This window comes from Pinus tabuliformis, chromosome 1_2 (genome assembly GCF_031772625.1).
Source record: "Pinus tabuliformis cultivar Carrire ecotype Pingquan chromosome 1_2, CPIR1, whole genome shotgun sequence".
Taxonomy (NCBI): Eukaryota; Viridiplantae; Streptophyta; class Pinopsida; order Pinales; family Pinaceae; genus Pinus; species Pinus tabuliformis.
This window is the reverse complement of record NC_142298.1, coordinates 672,297,186-672,322,665: the sequence shown is the minus strand read 5'-3', so window position 1 is coordinate 672,322,665 and position 25,480 is coordinate 672,297,186. Positions and strand designations below refer to the sequence as shown.

The 25,480-nt window shown below is 30.5% G+C and overlaps 1 protein-coding gene and 1 long non-coding RNA gene across 4 annotated transcripts in view; one reads left to right on the top strand and one right to left on the bottom strand.

Moving 5' to 3' along the window:
* The first annotated feature begins 5,275 nt into the window (after positions 1–5,275).
* LOC149207482 (uncharacterized) lies at positions 5,276–8,579 on the top strand. Its single transcript, XM_089395736.1, has 3 exons — positions 5,276–6,111; positions 6,217–6,346; positions 6,424–8,579. Exons 1-3 carry the CDS (start codon positions 5,991–5,993, stop codon positions 7,391–7,393), a joined length of 1,221 nt encoding a protein of 406 aa, XP_089251862.1. The 5' UTR covers positions 5,276–5,990; the 3' UTR covers positions 7,394–8,579.
* A 615-nt stretch (positions 8,580–9,194) lies between these two features.
* Positions 9,195–25,480, bottom strand: part of LOC149207481 (uncharacterized) — a 61,596-nt gene continuing 45,310 nt past the window's right edge. For 2 of the 3 annotated variants that reach the window (XR_016252634.1, XR_016252635.1), the window contains exons 3-4: positions 9,572–9,641; positions 9,195–9,491 (exon numbers count right to left, since the gene is read on the bottom strand). This is a non-coding gene — a long non-coding RNA (uncharacterized LOC149207481). Of the gene's footprint in view, positions 9,492–9,571; positions 9,686–25,480 lie in introns of all 3 variants that reach the window. The other variant, XR_016252633.1, reaches the window with a different exon arrangement.

Sequence of the window (25,480 nt, the reverse complement as noted above, 5' to 3'; positions counted from 1 at the left end):
AAGTCATAAATTTAGGCATATATAGCTTATCTAGGTTTTATCTTGGACCTTGCCCAAACCGATTCACCATGGTTTTAAAAAAAATATTTTTATTACATTTAGAGTAGTAAAAGATTCTGTGGTACAATATCGAGGAGAAGTTATCATTAGCTACACGGTATAAGGTGACATTAAAAAAAATTATAAAAATAGAGTCTATTTCATCTTTAACAACATAAAAAAAGTAACAACTCTATTTGTGTGAGTGAGAGAGAGAGACAAAGAATATGAGGGTGGGGGTGCTAGGAAATATTGGCAAAACATAATTGGGTGGGGGTGCTAAGAAATATTGGCAAAACATAATTGGGTGGGGTGCTAGGAAATATTGGCAAAACATAAATTATGTTTGAGAGAATATATATGAGATGAGTTCTGAAGTAGGTGGAAATATTGTGAAAAACATTGATTTTTTTTTTTTTTTAAATACTCTTTCTCTCACATATATATGGTAGTGAGATAAGAGAAAATATTGAGAAACACGTAAATTTATGTTTTTACCTATATTTCTTCTCACCCTTATGAATTTATGTTTTTTCCCAATATTTTCCCCACCCTCATGTATATATCTTCTCAAACATACTTTATATATATTCAAGAAAGACAAAATATTAAAAAAAATAAATAAATAAACTTAAATTCATAATAAATATAAAATTTTTAACCTTAAAAATAATCAAATTGGTTAATGTATTATTTTTTATTAATATGAAAAATAAAATTTATAAAATAAAATTATATAGTTAATTTTTTTACAAATATCATTTATTTTCCATATTTAATGTATCCAAATTTAAAATAAATCTAGCATATATAATATTTAAATGAAAGGGAATAAGTAAAACCCCAACGTCTTTGAATTAGGGTCACTTCTATATGGGAAAGGGGATATAACAAAAGTTTAAAATATTAGATTTGAGACTTTTGTGATCTATATAGTAGATAAATGGCTTTTTCACTATAAATGTCTTTTTGATTAATCACATGATTAGGATATGTGGTTCATCCCCACCTTCTCCTTGGGATAAACCACATTGGTTTGTTCGAAACGTTGACCAAATCCTAATGATGTGATTAATCCCAAAGACATTTATCTAAAAGTTTAAAATATTAATATCACAAATCAATATTTTAATAAATTATTATATTTTATTTTTTTTTAATTTTATATATTTCGTAATTAGTATTATAATTTGATTGATGCATATCTAGGGATTATTAAATTTTATAATTTGATTGATGTACATACCGGCATTATTAAAATTTAATATATTAATGCAATTGTTAGTAGTTTGTAATATGTGTGGCCTCTAAAAGCCTGGGATGAATAATTGAAAATTACAAAGTCACGATGTTTTATAAAAATTAGGTTTAGTGGAAGTGCATTGGGACTGTTTCAATTATGTCCCGTGACATGCCATTGACATTTTTTTTCGAAATTTGTATCTTTCTCTGTTCTGAATTTGAAAAACGTGTATTAAAGAGAGCCTCCGTTGCACATGGACCGGTAAACTAGACTTCTGATAATTTTGGTTGTTATGATAGTAGGGGCTCGTGAATTCAAGGCTTTTTGTTTGTTCCTTTGTATCCATAAGCTATGTTTGAACTATCCTTCTCAATTCTGAGTATGTCAGCTTAAACACTTATTATTCTGATTTGTACGATGATTATATTCCTTGGACGCGTCGATCCCGTTAGTTTTATTAATTGTCATAGTTGGCCTAGATTTTCAATCCATGGATCCTTGCAAATTTCAATCGCTTTCTAGGTCAAATTGAGTTAACTCCATCCTTCTGAAGCTCTGAGCTTTTATTAATTGTCATAGTTAGCCTAGATTTTCAATCCATGGATCCTTGCAAATTTCAATCGCTTTCTAGGTCAAATTGAGTTAACTCCATTCTTCTGAAGCTCTGAGATCTACCAGTGGTACACTACTTTGAACTCTTGTGAACTGATAATATTCGTAACGTTCGGCAGAAACGTACAGTGCCCCCGCTAATGTAAAATGCTCAGCTCTGTAATTATATCTCGATGCGATAAATCTCTAATGCCTTCTCTAATTTTGTAACAATATGGTGTAATCGTCTTGTAATCAAATCTCTCCATCTATTTATAGCAATTATTATCTGGAGTTGGATTAAGTGGACACAATATCTACGGCCATATTTAGAGCAAAGTAAATGAGATATGCTAAAGATGGTGCTATCGGCTGAGCACCATACGGTGTCTTCACCTATTTCGATAATGGCAGATGGTGTTGACTTATCAGCAACATACGGTATCTGCCTATTCCAATGGGTAGCTATGTGTAGATATAACAGAGGTGTACTATAATATAGGGGATTTTCACTTTTTCCTAATTTTGCAATTTGAGTTCTGGTCAACATCTTAATTGTATTCTTGAATTACTGTGGCATATAATTAAATGCTTGGTAAAGTTTTATATGTATCAAAATAGTTAAATTATGATATATTTTGTTAAATTTAAAAAGTTGTAAAATTTAATTAAATTACCATTTTAGATTTATTTTAATTTTGAATGTATCAAGTGATTAAATTTTTTGAGATGTAAATTTTTTTAGAGTGAAAAGAGATTTAGTTAATTTTAGGCACTTGGTAGATCCAAATTTAAGATGTATTTAGGCTAGTTTCAATTTATGAATTTAATTAAAAAAACTAATAAAACATATAACTATGGAAATACATTTGAATGTTTGGTTTGTATATATTACTAAAAAAATTCTAAAATATGTTGTGGAGTTTAAATATTAACCATCTATTTAATATTTATTGATAATCAAATTTTCAGGGGTGGTAACCTTATTGGCAAAAAAATGATGTTGGCAAACCCTTCTATATCCAAATGATTGGAAGTTCAATGGGGCAGGACATGTCTCACGACTGGAACCAAAATTAAAATTCTAAAAGCCCTATTCCAAAATAGACATGCCTACATAACTTTTTTTTTTCTCTATATAAAATTGATATAAAATTATGTTATTTATAAATCATAGTAAAATATTATTTTGTTATTAATATATTTTTATTTTAAATTGTACATGTTAATGAAACATAGAATGAATTTCCCATCATGTACTATCAATAATATTATTTTTACATGTTCTGTGCCTACATCCATATTAAATGGTGAAAGAATTGCATCTCTCCCTAGTGCTAAAAAAGAAATATTTTATTTTTAAATGTTATATGTCAACAAAACATAAAATGAAGTACACATCATCCTGTAGTATCAATAATATTATTTCTACATTCCATGTGTTAACTCCATATTAAGCAGTGAAACAATTACATATCTTCCTAAATTGATTTTTTTTATTTCAATTATTCTATCTCTCTATACAAAGTTTGATGTAAAATTAACATGGAAATAAACATGTTTTATTTATGGAAGAAATTGGTTGTCTTGTTATTAGTTATTTTTATTATTATTAATTTGTTAATTTAAGTATTATTTTATTATTTTTAAATGTAGCTTGGGTGAGAACCTCTCTCTCCACGGTGTTTTTATTTTCAATTGTTGTTGTTATTAATTGAGTTTAGAGGATTTTAAATGTGATTATGAGAGATATGTTGTCCCTTAGCATTATAGTTAAAAATAATAAAATAATACTTAGATTAAAAAATAAAAAATGCTAATAAAACAAATTCAATTTTAGTTTTTACTTTACATTTTAGTAGATCTGGGGTTCATATGGATCTAGGTTGGTACCCAAAAAATACATAACTCATGCTCATATGATGCATGTTCATATGACAATTTTTTTAATTAATCAATTTAATTAAAAAGGAAAAAAACATAACTTATGTTTCTATAATGCATGTTCATACTACATTTTTTATAATTAATCAACTTCATTAAAAAATAAATATGGTATAACTATTTTTGAGATAAAAATCAGCATTTATTCTGTCACTACTATTAGAATATTGTATCAAGGTTCAATCCCTACCATTCACTTAATTATTATTAATAATTAATTAAAATTCTGAAATTTGTTTTTGAGAATACACACCTATCCAAAAGTAATACGATAATAAATACATAAATAATTTAATATTTTATAAAAAAAAATTGAAAAATTTACAATATTTTATTGTTATTTTAATTATACTTTCAAATATACAAATTATATATAAAATAGATTTAATATTTTCATTTATTTTTAAATATTAAAAAATTATATATAATTAATAATTTAAAATCATTGAAAAATAGTTTATATCTCAAGATTATATAGAGCAAGTGTGAATAAGTTCTCATCTCTCAATACATTAATAACTGTTTCAATTTTATATTTATATATATATATATATATATTTTGTTATATATATATATAAAGATATATATTGTTTTTTTTAATTATGGTTAACATTTTTTAATTATTAAAGTATTTATTTTTTAAGATTAATGTAAGGTTAATTATGGTTAATATTAAGGTTATATTACAATAATAATTTAACAATGTTTAACCATGATCAACCAAGGTTAATTATAATCATTTTCTCAATATTTGGTCAATCACAGTAGTCAATGAGGTCAATAAAGGGTTGTCTTGACCAACAATGGTTGATCTTTTTCAACCATGGTATCAACTTCAATCATTAATGGAAATATTTTTGTAACATTAATATAACATCACCCATTGTCCACCATCATTCATAATGGTCAACCATGGTCCAATGTAACAATGTAACCATGGTCAACATTAATATAGCATTGTTAGATGGATGTAACATTAATAAATTAATTCTTGACCATGACCAACCTCATTCAACCATTATCAACTTCAATCAACTTTTTTCAACCATAGTCGATGAATCAACCACACTTTAACAAGCACAATCACCTTAGTAAATATGGTTGACTTACACTCATATTTTCCATCTTTTATATGTTATTTAACCTATAAAATAACATTATTTACTATATGTCATTTAACTTATAAAATAACACGATAATCAACTTATATCAATCACATTTACTAATATAATTATATAATTTAGATAAATAATATACACTAAAAATATGTATACGCTTTGATTGATGTAGGTGCATATATAATCATACACTGTCATCACTGGATAATTATATAATTTGGATAAATAATATACACTAAAAATATATATACCCTTTGATGTCAGTGCACATATAACCTTACACGGTCATCACTGGCAAAGACTGCACTGGCAGAGACTGCACGGTGCGTAGTCTCCGTATAAATGGCCAATGCAGTTTTTCGTAGAGGGAATCTATGAGCAGTATGTCCGTTTGGAGGGTCAGCAATCATTTGAGGCCAACGAAAAGAATAAATTTTGAAGGAAAAAAAGGCGAGCAAGAGTGGGGCAGGCACATTAGGAACTTTATGAACTTTATCTTCGCTTTTAATTGACACAGATGGCGATAGTCAGGTGGTGGCTGATGTCACATGGAATGTTGTATCCGGCCACTTCAACCGTATGACGAGTCACGACAAGCAACCTCTATCAATTATTACCACTAGCTTTTGATAAAAACCTTTATAATCATGCAATGGCGCTTGATTCGGGGGACTTAATTCCATACGTATTGTACAAATTATGTTCCACTTTACCTCAGAATTGCATATTACGAATGTTAAATTGCAGCTATACTCGATTGTTCTCACCTTACCGCCTAAACCTTGGGACTACTTGTGCAAGAGGGATGTGATTAGTGAGAGAAAGGGTAGCTTAGCCATGCCAGATGATTAGAGCTGTAATGTTCCTGTAGCCTGATATTTAAAGAGCAGTCGAACATGTCGAACCCACATCCCGCGCAATAAACAATTGTGCTCGCGCAGAGCTCGGTGTTTCTTTCTTTGTGATCGATTCAGTAGTGGGCAGCTGCACCTTTTACAATATTTTCATTTTTCTTGTAGAAAGAGACTACACATTACTCATCTGGTTCTGAATCAATGGGGCGGACTCCACCAGGGCTGAATAGAGGGCCGTGGACGCGTGACGAGGATCTTCGCCTTAAAAATTACATCGAAGTTCACGGCGAAGGCGGGTGGAGAACTCTTCCAATTAAAGCAGGTTTGTATCCATCTTTACAAAAAAAAAATTGGACCTTAGATGAACTTTCTAGGGTTTCTGATCTGACTCCATTCTCTTTTCTGTCCAATTAATGGGTTTGGCTAGGTCTGCTTCGATGCGGGAAAAGCTGCAGATTGCGTTGGATGAATTATCTTCGACCCGATGTGAAATGCGGCCACATTCTGCCCGAGGAGGAAGATTTAATCCTCAGGTTGCATCGCCTCCTTGGAAATAGGTATGCTGTTAAGAGCTTATAGGGTTTGGTAGATTTATTCTTTTCATTCGGGTTTTCCTTATCCGATTGCTCTGCAGGTGGGCACTAATCGCTGGGCGTATACCGGGCAGGACAGACAATGAGATCAAGAATTATTGGAATACCCACCTCAGCAAAAAGCTTATCAGTCAGGGTATAGACCCGCGGACACACAAGCACCTGTCCGAATCCGAGGACCAAGGTTCGAATCATGGGGATAGAGAAACCAGCAAAATATCTCAACGCAAAACTAATGGCAGCGCTGATCTTCAACCTGTGTCATCAAAAAGAGGACGAGCAATCACAATCCATGGCAATGAAGATTATGGGAAAGCTATTGCATATTCTGCAAACAATGTGAATCAGCTTCCTGAAACATCACCGACATGCAATCCTCAGCCTGGTTCTGTTGCTATCAATTGTTCTTCTCAGACTTCAGGGATACCTTCAACAGCCTATGCATTTCAAGAAACTATCTTCAATAATATGGGCACTAGGCAAATTCCTTATCCTCCATCACCGCTTACATGCTTTGATAGTTTGTTACCGAAAGGCACAGATCGTTACGATCTTGATCAATATTTGATGAAGAATCCCGTGACAAGCAATAATAATATGATAACATCCACCTTAAGATTAAACTCTGCTTTACAAGCTCCATCTTTCCTTGGACAGCTCGATTCAAATCATGCTTTTACGTCTGCCAATGCATTCCTTTACAATGAAAAGCATCAGACATCCCTACAAGTATCAGACATCCCTGCAAGTTCTACAGTTCCTGATGAAGTCACAACAATGAGCTACAATCATCGCATTTCTCCAGCTTCTGTGGCAGCAGCTCTTGGAGATTTTAGTTCAGATGTCTTCCGTGTGCTTCAAGAATCATTTGTTCATGAGGAGTTGCATTTCCGGGAAACTGATGCACATACTTCTATGCCACAGAATGTACATCTATGCCCATTAAATCAGCCTGAATCAGCAGATCTTAGTGATGACTTGTGGTCTATGTTGTCTCCAAGTTCACAATAGCATCCCTCTGGTTTACATAAGTGAGCAGCGTTCAGTATCATATGTTTCTAAAATAGCGTGGGCGTGATAATGGTTTGTACTACTGGCTTGATCCTTTCAGCATAGAATAGTATGTGTGCACTAAGAACTCAATGGGTTTGAAGATAGTTTTACTCTGTTGTACACAGCAGGTTTGTAATTCATTGTACACAGAATTTACAGTTATCGATGTTGGGCTTATGAATGTTTGTAGCCTTATGTTTGATTAGATGTGCTCATGTAAAAGAGAGGAAAGTTGTCCTCAAAAGAAAAAGGCTGAATTTGTCGGTAGTTACCGGATTGAAAACCAGCAAAACAGGAACAATAACCAGTTCGACAGTTTCGATGAAAAGTAGAGCAATAATTTTATTTATTTTCCAACTAAAAATTGTTTGCAGAGATTACTGATGCTTGATTCATTTCATTGATCGCGGGTGGTTGATTATGTAAAGTTCTTTTTAATAGATTTTCTGTATTTTTGTTTACAGATGGCTGAGATATATTATATCTGAGTTATAAATCAAAATTCGCAAATATATAGAATATTTTTTTTATATAAAAAAATCAACAAATATATTACATACTGGCTGAAATTTGTTTTACAATATTATATTAAGTTGTATTTTAGTCTAGAACTATTATAATTGAAGTCAGAATGTCTAGGATTTTTTGTTTTTCTCACTTCAGTTTGATGGTTGATATAAGTTTTTCATATTTTTGTTTTTTAAGTTGGTAGAAGTTTGATGGTTAATATAAGGTTTTGATATTTTTGTTTTTCTAAAATTTGTTTTAGAATATTATATTAAGTTGTATTTTAGTCTATAAATATTATAATTGAATTCAGAAGTATAGTCCATAAATATTATAAATGAAGTCAGAAGTCAGAATGTCCAGGGGTTTTTGTTTTTCTCTCCAGTTTGATGGTTGATATGAGTTTTTTATATTTTTGTTTTTTAAGTTGGTAGAAGTTTGATGATTAATATAAGTTTTCGATATTTTTGTTTTTCTAAAGTTGTAATGATTTGTGAGATTAATTTTTAATTAAAAAATTATTAGTTTATTTTTTTAATTTATTAATCTATTTTTCTTAATTTATTAGTTTATTTTTTTTAATTTATTAAAATTAAAATTAATGATTATTTTTTTCTATGATCATTTTAATGATATATTTATGTTTTTAATAATATACTTATTTATTATCAATTTAATGTTTTTTTTTAATCTATTAATATTTAAATTAATAATTTTTTTTACATAGAGCTTTTTAATAATATACTTATATTTTAATAATATACTCTTTCATTATCAATTTAAAACTTTATAGGCCAAAAAAAATATTAATGATAAAAATTGTTAACATTAATCATTGCCTTACAAAAACTAGAATGATTAGATTTTTTTGCTACATAGTTTAATTACTTTTCGCACTAAATTCTTGATACCACTCTTAACATCCCAAGTTGTAACCAACTATTTTAGATCTTTGTAAATATCACTTCTTTTTTCCCAAAAGTATCCCAACATAATTTTATAAATATTTTTTAGGGGAAAAGATAAGGCACACTGACATTAAGCCAGTTTGTTAATTCTTCTGCCATACAAGTACGTGGAATGATTAGATTTTTATGTTCCATAATTTAATTACCTTCACACGCTAAATTCTTAATATCACACCTGGTAACCAATTATTTTAGGCTTTTGTCAATATTACTTCTTTTTCCTTTAAAAAAAATCCAAAGATAATTTTATAAATATAACTTCTAATTTTTTTGAGGGAAAGAGATTAGGACACACGAACATTAACCCAGTTTGTTTAAATGCATTATCTATTGATGCAGTTATTTACATTAATAAAAATAAACATTTAATATTTTTTTTTGTTTAAATGGTTTCCTTTGATTTAGATTTCTACATGAAATTTAGCATGCACACCTAATAATTTAAACAACACTATGAATTATTCACGCAGAACCGTTACATTTTCTCCCCTTTCTGTAGTTTGTGATGTCTTCATATATTTCCTTTTGTGTTGTGCATTAACACAATACAATACAGGACTTCTTGCAGCAGACAAGCATATCTGCAAAAAACAGCCCATTGTCAGAAAAGACTGGACATGAGTATTTGCAAGGCGCAATATATCAATAAAAGTAAATTTACCAGGCTTGATGTCGAGACCAGCTTATTATACGGGCATTCAAATCGCTCTTATCCGCTCTCCAGTCCATGGCTGAAGAAGAATAATATAAATGCTTAAAATACAACTGTAAGTCTCTGCTTAGATTCAGAACAATCAAATTAGTTTGAAGTTACAGTCAGCCATGGTTCATTAAACTGAAAAATACAACTGAATTTGGATTTCGATCGAATTAGGGGTAAAAATCACCGGAACAACAACTCCAAAATCACCAGAATAACAACACCACCTTATTAGCAAAGCCATAGATCTTCAAAGTTAAGGCTATAGATTTTAATACAGCAAAAGAACAAGCAATAGTTTACTGCATATCTTCGTACAGGTTGTCGTTTGTGATTATCGATTTGGAAGTAGCCAGTCTCAACAGACAAGTTAGTTTCAATGAATAAAGGCCATGACTGTTAATAAGTATGTTCGAATCGTTGAGGACAGCGTTGATTGTAACTTGCATATGAGGTACACGGTGATATTTGTGTACCAGTCTTGTGATGTAGTTTTTTTTCAGATCTGATCTAAAACAATATTCTATTACCATTTTACTAATAGTTTCCTCGTATATACGCCAAAGAGTATGTCCAACTATAAACGCAATGCATTCTCCGATGTTCAATGTAATGTCATGCAACAAAAACAATTTCCATGGAATTTCATGCAACAAAAAATCACGTATTAATTTACTGCATATCTTCGTACCGATTGTCGTTTGTAATTATGGATTTGGAAGTAGACATGATCTCAATGAACAAGTTAATTTCAATAAATGAAATCTGCAATCCATTAATGTGCGAGAAGACCGTGACTTTTGTACAACTATGCCAAGAGTAGGTAATGACAGCGTTGATTCCAGTTGTGTACGGGAGGTTTGTCAATTTTACGAGGGGATTTCTCAGAGAGTAGCCTAACGAGAATACAAATTCATTCAAAAAAATAGTTGAAATTTCTGTATGAGTTTTGTTAAAATTTGGGAGTTTTCAAATCTAGGTTACAGATTTTTGAGTGTTCTCAATCAATTTTCACCAAAAATGATTTAAACATTCTTTGATTTAAACATTCTTATGATCAGATTTTCTCAATCAATTTTCACCAAAAATGATTTAAACATTCTTTTCACCAAAAATGATTTAAACATTCTTATGATCAGATTTTTTGGAAAAAAATCGTCAGATTTCAACCAGAAATAACTCCCTAAATGAATTTGGTACACAAAACCATTTCTAACTATTCTCTATTTTGGTTGATCAGTTTTAAGTATACTATGTTTTGGTTGGTCAGTTTTAACTATCTCATGTTTTGGTATTCTATATTTTGGTTGGTCAGTTTTAAGTATCCTATGTTTTGGTTTTTGTTTTGTCAGTGTTAACTATCCTATGTTTTGGTTTGTCAATTTTAAAAGTGATTTTTAACTAATCTATAATTGTGATTTTTTTTGGGCTATAATCCTAAACATAATACAATCGTGGATATTTTGTGATTGACCATGCAATTGTGGATCATGATCTATATGATTTGGTTGGTCAGCTTTAACTATCCTATGTTTTGGTTTTTGGTTGGTTAGTTTTAACTATCTTATGTTTTGGTTTGTCAATTTTAAAGGTAATTTCTAATTAATTTATATTTTGATTTGTTTTTGGGCAAGAATCTTAGACATAATATAATTGTAGATCATTTTTTGATTTATCATGTAATTGTGGATTATGATCTTATATAATCTTTGTTGTTTGAAAAGTAGTTTTAACATTGTAAAATTTCTATCAAAATTTGAATAAAAAAATTGAAAAATATGTTTGAAAAAATAGAATAATTAACTTATTTTTACAAGTATTTTTGGCTTGGGGTATATATGTTCTAAATAACCCGTGGAAGTATTCCCTTTTTTGGCTTTGCAGACATGTTTTCTAAGTAATTTAGCTAAATTTATTTATGTATTTATCAATATATTTTAAATAATAAATCATAATTCTTACTCAAAATTTATCACTTCATTCTAATAAAAAATAAAAACATAAACATATAATCTTAACCATTAAAATTATATTTGAATATAAATATAATCATAATGTAATGTGATATTAAATGCATTTCGTCCATCACAATGGTGGTAGATATCTTTGTGAGATTTTTGTGCCTTTGTATGGCATAAAGGTATTATATTAAGTCAGATCTTAAGTGAAATTTATATTTTTTAGTTGAAACTTGGAGCATGAGGAATATAAAGTTCCTCACATAAATGGATTCATTTTGTGGTAAGTATGGAACAAAAATTCCTATTACATAACTAGTTATATTAAAATGAATGTTTCTCCTCATACTCAACTTCATAGTATACAACCTCTCAATCAGTAAAATTGGATCAAAATATTTGACATTAACACCAAGAGGATTATGTCATTATTTTTTATTTCATACCTATCAACTCTACATTTTATAAGAAAAAAATCTACATATGAATTTTCCTACTCTAGAACATGAAATTCATAGTCTTAGGATTGAAAGTAATATCATCTGTTATGAGAATTTAATGCTAGAATTGCAACTAACCTAGGTATTCTTCTTAGCAATGATTGTGACCCATAGTCGTCATTACCAACATGAGGACCTTTATTTATCTCTTAGACACAAAATAAAATTTTACTATTTGACTAAGAATCTATTTGGTAATGATATTTCTTAGGACTTTATAATTTGCAATAGTGTAATCAAGCACTCAAAATCTAACTAGATGACATGTATTCATGGGCTTGATAGAAGTTTCATGGATTATGTGATATCTAATACCCACTTCCAACAAAATTGTAAAATTTGACCTCTTAAATGACAATGAATAAAGGTTTCCCTAAGCCTTGGACAAAAAGCCTCATTGTTTCTATCTTTAAAAGTGGGGATAAAAGTGTTCTCTTGATCCGGATTGGATCATTATATTTTTTCCATCAACCTCAATGCATTTGGAGTGGAAAAAGTGAAGGGAAATGTTCAAAAGACCATTTTTACTAGTGGGACCTAGTTTGGCAAAACGGGGTCTAAAACCTTCTAGGAGCATTTTGAGGCATGAAACAACATTTTTTGGGGGTAAACCTTTACAACTCTTGCACCTTTTCTTGCTTTTCTACACACAGATATATTTCCAATGGAGCAAGAAGCCTGTCAATTGGAGTTTGTATACAAAATTTATGCCACTAAGGAGTTAACCTTCATGTTTTCACCACCATGGTTCGAGAGGATGTTGCATCATCCCCCATTACTCATGGAAAAGAGGCTATCAATGTGTTTGCGATGTATAAGACTCTAGAAGAGTCTATATTGTAACTCTAATTAAGAGTTGATGTCGTCAAACTTAACCACTAGTAGACTATTGGGTTATGTTATAACTAGGCCACTAGGAGGAAGAGGTGTTCCATTCTTTCAAGAGATTTTTTTTCCACAATTGAGAAAAGATAGCTAGGATAGATAAGAGGAAGAGCATACAGAGATGATCTATGCATTGTAGTAGCCCATGAACCACAAGCACTATTTCTTTGTACCTGCAGCCTTATTTTCTAGAAAGAGAAAGAGAGAAAAGTGACCTCACCTTTCAGTTGGGTTTTCTCTCAAAAGGGTTTCCCAAATCATATCTTGTGTCTTATGTGTGTGTGAGCTTATTTTTTCGTTCTCTACTTTTTTGCATAATTTCTATTCGCATGCATGCACTAATTACAATAAATTTATAGATCTAGAAGTTTAATAAAATTTTAATGTTGTAAAAATTCAAAATTTAGATGCATTATTATCAGATAAGTTGTGACGAATTGTCCAGTGGAATATCCACTACAGTTTACAGATAATCCCTTTAATAGAACCATTATAATTATCCACATTTTAGCCAAGTTGTGTGGAATTATTTTAGGAAAGAAGAATAGCTCATATCTTGAAAACCATAGGAAAAAAGCTAAAGGAAAAGCTAGGTTTAGGAGATATCATGTGGACCATATTGTTACTCTCAAATGTAGAGGAATGTTACAATAATAAAACTAATCTATTATATTGTTTCACTAGCTTTATAAAATAGTTTTACACCATTCTTAAGACAAATATTTGAAAGATACTAGAAGAGATAATGATTCCTGTCAAGTTGAGGATGTTGTGACAAGGCTATACAAGAATGTTATTGCCAATGTTAGGAAAACTGAGGGTTGATTCAAAGAAATTAAATGTAATATTAGAGTCAAGCAAGGATTTCCCTTATTCCCTGCCCTTTTGGGCATATACATTGATAAGCTAGAAGAGAATTTGGAAGATGCAAGTTGTGATGGGTCCATGCTCACTTGTATAATAATAACTATTCTCCTTTATGTTGATGATATTGTTACTTTAGAAATAATTCATTATGACTTTGGTAAGAAATAAAAAAATCCTCCAAGATGGATATTATTTTTAATAATGACAAAACCAAGGTCATGGTAATTAAATCCAAAAAGATCATAAATGATACTTTCATATATGACAAAAATACTTGGATTTTTCTCCTTCATGAAAATATATTTGAATTAACATACATCACAAGCTCAATTAGAATTATAGAGTTGAGATTAAAATAATAAACGGAAGATGGAAAGTTTTCCATGGGCTTAAAAATAATTGTAAGTTCACATATATTTGGATATGTGATTAAAAAAACTTATCTTCAAGACTCTCATCACTAATGTTATTTTATGTCGATGTGAAGCATGGGGTTGTAGTATCTCCAAAAAATCATGGAGGAAGATTGAACAGATCTAAAGGTAGTTTATAACATGCATCCTCAATACTAAAGGAAATACTCCCTACTATATCCTCCTAATTAAAGCAAGCATTTCCCCCATCAAACACATGACTATGACTAGGTATATTATGTATAAGAAAAATTTAAACAACATGGAAGCTTCTATAAGTTTTGAATTGGACCATTATATTAGTTGTCATCCATATCGATGCTTTTAGAGTAGGAATAATGGAGGAATCAACTCCCAGGACAATTTTTACCAGCAAAACCCTGTTTGGAATTTAGGGTCTCAAACCTTTTGTGAACATTTTTTAGGCATCAAATGATGTTTTTGGGGTAAAACTTTGCCACATTATTTCCACTCCATTTTATCATATTATACACACAAATGCATTTCCAATGACATAAGAATTCCCCCAATAAAAGTCTATATCCAAAGGTTGTGCAACTAGGAAGTTTATTTTGTCCACCATAATTCGAGAGGATGCCACATCAACCCCATTAGTGTTAGGTCCCTATAATACTAGTGATTACCCCATTACTATTGTAGTTGTATCCCTTATTAATATTGTTGTGCCCCTACTGTCCCCATATTGTTATTACTGTGCCCCATAGAATCCCTCTATTATTATTTTTGTGCCTTTATATTATTATTGTTAGGACGGCTGGGTTATATTGTGACTCCTTAGACTCCTATATATAAAAATGAGGTTTTGTCATTTGAATAATCAAAGAATGATTCATTTGTGTAATGTAAAGGAGGTTGACCCCTCGAAGAGGCTGAATTCTAAGGCGTTGATCTATATTTTCTATCTTTTTGTGAGCTAGTTTCATAACATTTGGTATCAGAGCTTTGGATTCTAGGGTTTCACTGCTCCAAATAAGTAATCGTGGCATTTTCGCTATAACCTTTTTTTGAGATGTTTCAGAAGCAAAAAAAAAAAACGCATTTGAGATGAAAATGCACTGAACCTTGGGTCCAAATTTCAAATCTTTTCGCGCTATATTTGTGGAGATATGATCTGGGGAAGTTGGTCTTTTTGAAGACTTCTGAATTACATTCCAAACAGGTGACCTGGGGAAAATCATCATAACTTTCTCTCTGAGCATCGGATTGAAATTTCGTAAGAAGGTACAAAAATAGGACGGACTGTAGTTTCTTGTATATGTTTTTAAGAGCCAAAGGTAAAAACAGGGACATGTGGTGTGTCATACAAGTTCACTCTACTGAACTAGTCTATAATCAGGTCACTGTGGGAGATTTGTCATAACTCTTCCTTGAAGAATCCAATTTGGATCAGACTGGCGGCATTGGAAAGAGGACACAGAGAGCTACTACAGGTCACAATTTTAGAACTGTATGATTTGAAATTACAAAGATACATCAGAGGCAATATCGAGCTCCTACAAAGTGAAAAAAGGTGTGTAGATTTTTTTAAATTTTTGCTTAAGCTTGGTTTGAAAAATTATTTTGAAGGAATTCAAAGGGCATAGTAGAGAATTATTATCAGCAATTGATGCCCCGAGGAAAGAAAATGAAAACACTTAGTAAGCAACTTGAAAGCTCTAGCATGACTCATGAAGAAGAAGAAGAAGAAATGCTACAAGATATATCAAAATTACAAGACCAAATGCAACAGATATCACTCTCACAAAAGCTAACAGAAGCTAAGATAAATGGCGTGGAATCTAAGATAAAGGGCTTGCAAGCTAATATGAATGGCGTGGAAGCTAAGATGGATGATTTGAAGATAGATTTGAAGACAGGCATGGCAGTTTTAAAGACAGATTTGACAAATTTTCTACAAGAAATACTTACTAATGGTGAAAGGGTAGTAAAGGAAACTCATGATGCGAACAAAAGAAATGTTAATCATGATTTCATAGACTCTAATTTTGGATCGAAGACCCACCATATTCCAAAAATCGATATGAGGAAATTTGATGGCAAGGATCCCGCAACATCGATATTACAAATGGAGCAATTTTTCGATCTCAATAATGTGCAAAACACACAAAAGGTACGTTTTGCAACTCTATATTTGGAACCGAATCATTTTGTATGGTATCAATGGCTTTGCTCTCGTAAACAAAAGGGCTCAATAATGGAGCACATTGAGGAGTTCCAAAAATTGAACATAAGGGTAAAAAATATTCCAGAGGAGAATAGGATTGATGTGTTCATATGGAATTTAAAGGATAGTATCCAACATGATGTTCACCTTTGGGAACCTGATTCATTAGAGAAGACATTCAAGTTAGCAAGAAAAATGGAAAGCAAAATTATGGCAAACAGGAAGCATACCACTCACAACTATAAAGATGGAAGTGTTGTTGCCCCTAGTCTTCCACAACCTATAAGGTTGACACCACAACAATTGGAAGAAAAAAGAGAAAAAGGGCTTTGTTACAGTTGTGATAGAAAATACACTAAAGGTCATAAGTGTGTTGAGAAGAAATTATTCTACATAAATTGTGAAGAGGAAGAAGAAAAGGAGCAAGAAAGGTCAAAAGAAGAGGATATATTCCAAGAACAAAGCCTAGATAAAGAAGAAATGAATCCGGCCATCTCTTGTAATGCATTGGTTGGAATTACCACTCCTTAAACCATCAAGATAGAAGGACAAGTCAAGAAGAAAAAGGTAATAGTGTTGATTGATTCATGAAGTACCCACAATTTTATTCATTGTAAGGTAGCAAAAGAATTGAATTGCTTCCTATATCCAGCAACAGAGTGTCAAGTGATGGTTGCAAATGGAGGAACAATAAATTGCTCTGGAAAGTGCCATAATATCAAGCTATCCATGGGAGAATATGTATTGACTAGCCTAATGCTTTCCATTCCAATGGGAGGTGGTGATGTTGTACTAGGATTCCAATGGCTACAATCCTTGGGTACAATAGCTTTTAATTTTCAAGAACTTTTCATGAAATTTTCTGCGGAAGGAAAGGAAGTTGAATTAAGGGGTATTGTAGGGAAACCGGGAAAGATAATCAGCTCTAACGGTATGAAAAAGCTTCCAAAAAAGGAACAAAGAGGTGTAATTGCACAATTATGTTCGCTAGATGTTTCCACATCGAAATCATCTATTTCTCCAGATCTCCAAAAAGACTTGGACAATCATTCCAAGGTATTTGAGACTCCAAAAGGTTTCCCACCTATTTGTGATCATGATCATGCTATTCATTTGATTCCAGGAAGTGTTCCTCCAAACATCAGGCCTTACAGATATCCCTATGCCCAAAAGAGTGAAATTGAACGTATGGTTGTAGAAATGCTAGAGGCTGGTATAATTCAACCTAGTCAAAGTTCTTTCTCTGCTCCAGTAGTATTGGTGCACAAGAAGGATGGATCATGGCGCACGTGTCCAGATTATAGGGAGCTCAACAAGATCACTATTAAAGATAAGTTTCCCATTCCTATCATTGATGAATTACTGTATGAATTACATGGATCAATTTACTTCACCAAGTTGGATCTTCGTTTAGGATATCATCAAATCAGAATGAAGACTGAAGACATTCTGGCAACAACATTTAGAACTCATGAGGGTCATTATGAATTTTTGGTCATGCCTTTTGGCCTTACCAATGCACCTTCTACATTTCAAGGTTTGATGAATTCCATTTTCAAACCCTTCCTTAGAAAATTTGTGTTAGTATTTTTTGATGATATACTAATCTACAACAAGTCTTGGAAGGATCATGTTGAACATGTTGACAGGGTGCTACAACTATTAGAGGAGAAACAATTATATGCAAAAGGATCCAAATGTTTCTTTGGAGTATAAGAGGTGGAATATATGGGTCATATTATATCTCATGAAGGAGTTAAGGTAGACCCTAGCAAAATTAAAGCCATTAAGGAATGGAAAATCCCCACATCCATAAAGCATCTGCGAGGATTTATCGGGTTGACACAGTATTATCGCAAGTTTGTCAAGAATTATGGGAGAATAGTAGCACCTTTAACAACATTATTGAAGAAAGATGCATTTTCATGGACTCCAGAAGCAACAAAGGCCTTCGAACATCTTAAAGAGGTATTGTGCCAAGCACCAATCTTAGCTACACCAGACTTCACAAAAACCTTTATTATGGAATGTGATGCTTCAGGAAATGGAATTGGTGCTGTTTTAGTGCAAGATGAAAGACCCATTGCTTTTGAAAGTCATACAATCAAGGGAAAGATTTTACACAAAGCTATTTATGAGAAGGAAATTTTGGCAATACTACATGCACTTAAGAAATGGCAACCCTAACTAATGGGAAGACACTTCAAGGTAAAAATGGATCATGATAGCCTTAAATACTTTTTAGAACAAAGATTATCCTCTGAAGAGCAACAAAAGTGGGTCACAAAGATGTTGGGTTATGACTTTGAAATCATCTACAAAAAAGGGAAGCAAAATGTGGTGGCAGATGCACTCTCAAGAAAGGATGAGGATGTGGAAACATTGTTGTGCACCATTTCTATTATCCAACCAGATTGGATAAACAAAGCAAGGGAGGAATGGAAGAATGATGAAGAAGTGTGGGCACTTATTCGAATGTTACAACAAGATTCCAATACATCTGATACATTTAGCTCACAAAATGATTCGTCATGGTACAAAGATCTCTTATACCTCTGTAAGAATTCCCAACTCAAACAAAATATTCTTATGGAATTGCACACTTCTCCCTTAGGATGGCACTCAGGATTTTTAAAAACTTACCATAGGGTTAAGAAGGAATTTTTTTGGACATAATTATTTTCTTATCTTGGTACTCAGTTAGCTCATAGTTCATCTTATCATCCTCAATCTGATGGACAAACTCAGATAGTAAACAAATGTTTGGAAGGATATCTTCGTTGCTTTGTATCTGATAAACAGACACAATGGGTCAAATGGTTGCCTCTAGCTGAATGGTGGTATAACACTTCCTTCCATACAACAACAAAAATGACCCCATTTATGGCATTTTATGGATATCGGCCACCATCCATCACATCATATTTAAGAGATAATTCTAAGGTTCAAGCAGTGGAACATCACATAGAGCATCAACAACAAGTCCTCCAACTCTTAAAGGATAACCTCGTGTTGGAACATAATAGGATGAAACAACAGGCAAATCAACATTGCAGCAAAAGAAGTTTTGATGTAGGTGATTGGGTATTCCTACGGCTATAACCATATAAACAAATGTCCCTCAAGCAAACTAAGAAGGATAATAAATTATCACCAAAGTATTATGGTCCGTACAAGGTGTTGCAAAATATTGGTACTATGGCATAAAAATTGGAGCTTCCTACAGCTTCTCAAGTGCACCTAGTTTTCCATGTTTCATGTTTAAAGAAGGTTATAAGCGAGAAGCTCCCAATTCAAACAATATTGCCAGAACTTGACAAGGAAGGAAAAATTATATTGGAACGAGAAGCAGTCACAGAAACAAGAACTTGACAGCTACAAAATCAATCAATTTCAGAGTATCTCATCAAGTGGAAGAACTTATCCGTTGAAGATTCCACATGGGAGGATGAGAATTTTATACAGAAGCATCTAGAACTACTCAAGCATTGAGGACAACACTTTTTTGAAGGAGAGGGGCATGTTAGGTCCCTATAATACTAGTTATTACCCCATTACTATTGTAGTTGTATCCCTTATTAATATTGTTGTGCCCCTATTGTCCCCATATTGTTATTACTGTGCCCCATAGAATCCCTCTATTGTTATTTTTGTGTCTTTATATTATTATTGTTAGGTCAACTCGGTTATATTGTGACTCGTTAGACTCCTATATATAGAAAGGAGGTTTTGTCATTTGAATCATCAAAGAATCATTCATTTGTGTAATGTAAAGGAGGTTTCCCCCTCGAAGAGGTTGAATTCTAAGGCGTGATCTATCTTTTCTATCTTTTTGTGAGTTGGTTTCATAACAATTACTCATGGAGAAGGGGCTAGCCACGTGATCATGATGAAGAAGACTCTATAAGAATCAATGCTGTAACTCTAGTTAAGAGTTGAAGAAGTCAAATCTAACCACTAGTAGACTATCAAACTTTGTTATAACTGGACCCCTCGGAGGAAAAAGGGTTCAATTCTTTTCAAGGGAATTTTGTTTCATGGATGAGTAGAGTAGCCAAGACGAATAGTGAGAGAATACATAGATAGGATTTGTGCACTATAGTATCCCATGGGTCATAGGCCTTACTCTTTGTACCTATAGCCAGTTTCTATGTAGAGAGAGAGAGCAAAACACCCTTGCCTTCCAGTCAGGTTTTCTCCCGGAAGAGTTTCCCATAATATATCTTGTGCCAATTGTGGTTCATGCATTTTTATTTCATTATTCTCTATCTTATGCAAAATTTTAATTTGCATGGATATTTAATAAACAATAATTTACCAATTCAAAAATTCGAAGAGAAATAAACCCTCATAGTGTAAATTTTGGATTTAAAGTATAATTTATTAGATATATTGTGATGGTTATCCCGTGAAACTTATGAATCACTACATTTAGCGAAAACCCCGACCATTAGCTGAAGTGAGGATGACATAAGGATGCCCAATCACAATTGGGGGATAAAGGAGGAGATCAATTTGTAGAATAAGGATAATATTAAAAATATTTTACTGTAAAATGTAAAGAGAAATTTTGGGGTGATAAATATATAGAGGGAAAATGAATATTACTAAGATTATAACTAATTTTCTTCAGATTCATAGTGAAACTAGCCATTGGTCAATTTCCAAAACACCATGGGATGAAAGAGTCTATCACTTTTGCAATATCAAGCAGTTCCTTTTAGATTGTCCATCTTATAATCACATTCAATCTAATTTTCAAAATATTTTTTACATTACCAACATTCTTGACCTTTTAAGTGAGCAAAATTATCATGATCTTAAAGCTTTTCTCTCAATTCTCTTCCAACATAAAAATAAGATGCTAAAATTTTTAATTAATCTCTTACTTTGGTAAACCCAATAAACCATATAAATAGTTACAAACATTAACCATTATCATCAATATTAACAATGATCTTAATTATTTATAATCATTCAATATTATAAATATTTTCTATTTATAATCCTTTTCTTAATTATATTAATATTAATTAAATTTCTAAAACACCTAATAATACTAATATTTTCTTAAATTAATATACTATATTTTATTTATTTTTAATAATAATAAAAATAAAATGAAGGTTAAATAACTTTTAAATATTTTTTAAATCGTATTTTAAACCATATTTAAAAATAGTCTTACGAAATCATTTTTCTTCCAAACTTTGTGTATATAATTTTTAAATAATTATATATAAATATATAAAATCAGTAAAAATAATTAGCGTTAAAAACTATGTTTCAATGATTAAGTGAGGAAATTAATTTTTCCATTAACTCTTAAATTTTAAATAGTATAATAATAATATAATTAAAAATTTAATTATTTCTTATATATAGGATAGAAAATAAGCTTGAGATCCGCCAATTTGAATATGAACTAAAAGTAGCTTTACCTTTATATTATATAGGAATCTAATGATTAATTTAGCATAGTTTTTTTATAAACTTACGACTAGGTCAAGTGAGACCAATATAGCCATGTAAACTTTCGATATATAATGAGTTATATGTAATCATTTTTATTAATACAATTATTATCTTATTATACTTGACAATGGGAAAGCAAATAAAGTGTATTGTAATTAATGTGGATTAAAATGTCTTCATTTTTAATTAATTTGTGGAATTTGAAAATTTATTTATAAAGTTTATTTGGATTTTTTTTTAAGTTTAATTTTATGGGGTTTAAAAACAAATTTTCAGAATTAAAATTTGTTAAAAAAAATAAAATTCTAATCCCTAAGTGTTCTCATAAATTGGAAATATTTGAGAATTTTATGAAATACAATTAATTATATAAAAGATTTTTTCCAATATTTTCTTTCTATTAATTATCATACTTATTTTTATCAATAAATATTTATTAACATATAATCATTACTTTCTTTCTTTCTATATATTTTATTAATCATAATATTATTTTGATAGTTTAATTATTTAATTGTTGCTCATCATTTTTTCATAAAACTATGTTATCATGTACCAATAGATTATTAGCAATTTGATTCCCCCTCCACCAAGGTTGTAGTTCTTAAATCATGCACTTAATACATTATTTTTTATTTTGGTAAAAAAGTTTTGACTTTAAATTAGTTTGTTTTTTATTTTGGTAAAAATCATTGACTTTGAATTAGTTTTGAATTTTTTAAATAGGCTGTATGAAGTTTATTAAACTTTTGAAATCATAAAATAAAACTATTTCACACTACCTTAATATAAATGCAATAAAATTAAAATTAAAATCTATAATTCAAATAATAAAAATGGAAAACATATATATATATATATAAATAAGTAACTATCTTACTCCATCCAAAAATGGAGAGTTTAAAACTTATCATGATTCAAATGGTTTCAATTTTGGGAATTATCATATTTGAATAATGATTTTAATAAATGGAACTTTTCCATCTCATTTTTGTTTACTTTAATTTATTTATCAATGACTTTTTGCATAAGAGACAGATACTAAACAATAATAAAGTGTTGTTTTAATACATTTTTTTTTACAATGTGAAAAAAGTGTTGTTTCAATACATTCTTTCTTAGAATTTGAAAAATATTAGGAAAATATTGAGAAAATATATAACATCAACATAGATTTATTTTAATTATGTATTTATCAAGTATTAAGAGGGATAAAATTCCCTATACTATAAATTTTATTATTGTTTAATTCTATATCATATACTAATTTTTTTAAATTAATCAATAAAAAAATACACTTAGGAGTTTAATATAAATATGTGATGGTTTATAAAAATTAATTAAATAACTAAATTATAATTTAAATAATAACTAAATTATAATTTAAATAATTTTTTATTATTATTACCCTGTGATAAGATAAAACAATATTTTCAATTTCTAATTGATAAAAAATATTACACATAAGAGTTTAATATAGATTTGCGGTGGTTTATTTTTTCAATTTTACGAAAAACACTTAATTAACTTTTTTTTATTATTACCAAATAATTAAGAAATTAACTCATAATCTAATCAAATCTTTATTATTATTATAATGTAAAAAGATACAATATTATTTTCAATTTTTTATTATAACTCAAAAATATAAATATAAGTTTACTCAAAATTAAATTTATATTATTATTTAAAGTGACTTATATTTATATTTTTTTTAATATAAATACTTTTTTCCACCATTAATTTTTAATATAAAATTATTTAACTCTATCTTTCAATATCTCCCTATATTAAATTGAAAAACAATTTATTATTCTCATTTAATTATGCCATATTATATTCCTTTTTAGGGCATTATGACTACCATACCATTAGTAATGCAACCATTAACAATTTCAATCACAAAAATATTTTCAAAGCCTTCCGAGGGTGCAAAAGCCTTAAACAAATATTATGCTATTGTGTTATACTGTTTTCTCTAATGCACTTCATCTACTTTATGAAAATGGCATCGCTTATTTTGTTTCGTTTATGTTTTTCTTTTAAATAATTAAACTAATCTTATTAGTTTACTTGACTTCTTGATTAGTAATGCAACCATTAACAATTTCAATCACAACAATGTTTTCAAAGCCTTCCCTGGGTGCAAAAACCTTAAACAAAAACAAATATTGTGCTATTATGTTAGAATACTTTCTCCAATGCAGTTCATCGACGTTATGAAAATGGCATCGCTTATTTTGTTTCGTTTAAGTTTTTTTTTTCAATAATTAATTTAATTAATATTATTAGTTTACTTATTCTGATTAATTTAGTAAAATTTTCAACCAAAAAAAATATTTTTCATGCTTCTTTGAAAAAAAATATCAAAACAATAACATCCTTCCTACCTAATCTACAATCATGTAGGAGGAAAAGATAATATATATAAACACATTACATGTTACCACGCCGACTGATTTATAATCCTGATAGTCTAAATATTTTTTTGGGAAAAAAATACAATTTTTCATTAAATAAAAGTTGTACAAATTACATGGAATTTTCAATCTGGTTATGTCTTTTTGTTGACAACCATACTATTGAATCTTGAATTTTAAATAGTTCTAGTATTTGTAGACATAAGCATGACTTTTTCTTAACTAGTTCATCAGCACTATCTTAACCATTGGCAAATTAAAAGACACGGAGTACTTTACAAGCTCTTTACCAACAAAATTATCTTATCTAGGTCTTAATAACCTTATAATTACTAGAAAACGATCATTGTTATCCATCTCAAAACCTTTCTAAAAGAAAATGAAACCATAATTGTGTATAAATCCATTGACTAGAAGTGAAAATTTGTTCCTACTTGTAACAATACCGCTCCCCTCTTTTGATAAACCATTTACCACTGAGTTTTGTTCCCTGTGAATGTGTGAAAAGAAGATCTTCTTGAAATCCCTGTTCAGCGGTCTGATCATCTTCATCTAGTTTGACACTTTAGAGTCTCCAAAAGGATCAGTATCTATAATAGAAAGCCATTTTGCACATCTTATAACTCTTGAAAGAGACAAAAGCTCCACTCTGTTGTTTGATCTAGTCCCACAATACCAACAAAAAATTAAATTCCACTCTAGGCTTCAAAACAATAGCTGCCCCACTTTTGCATACCTTATCCGATGATGTCCCATCAAAAAAACCTACAAGGAATTTTTCCTAAATATCATCCAGCTGAAAGAAATGTCTTAATACCTTTTCCTTGGATGGGCCTATCTCAAGAAAGTAAGTTGATTCCTTCAAGCATGTCTCCCAAACCCTTGTATCTTTGTTGTCAAAGATTCGAAATTCTGAGCTCTCCATATACTCCACATGTTGTAGAATGGTAGAGCTTTCTGTTATTTAAACTCTATGAGGCATTGCAAGAGACATACACCAATTTCTGACTGATCCTAATAGGCATTTAGGTTGAGCAATTGTAAGACCCCTATCTAGACTGACACTGAAAATTGACATTGGAGAAATAGATGTATCACATCTTCAGATCAATTGAAACAAAAACATCTTCCTAGGCCCTAGAATCCTCTTTTGAGCAGATATCCCAA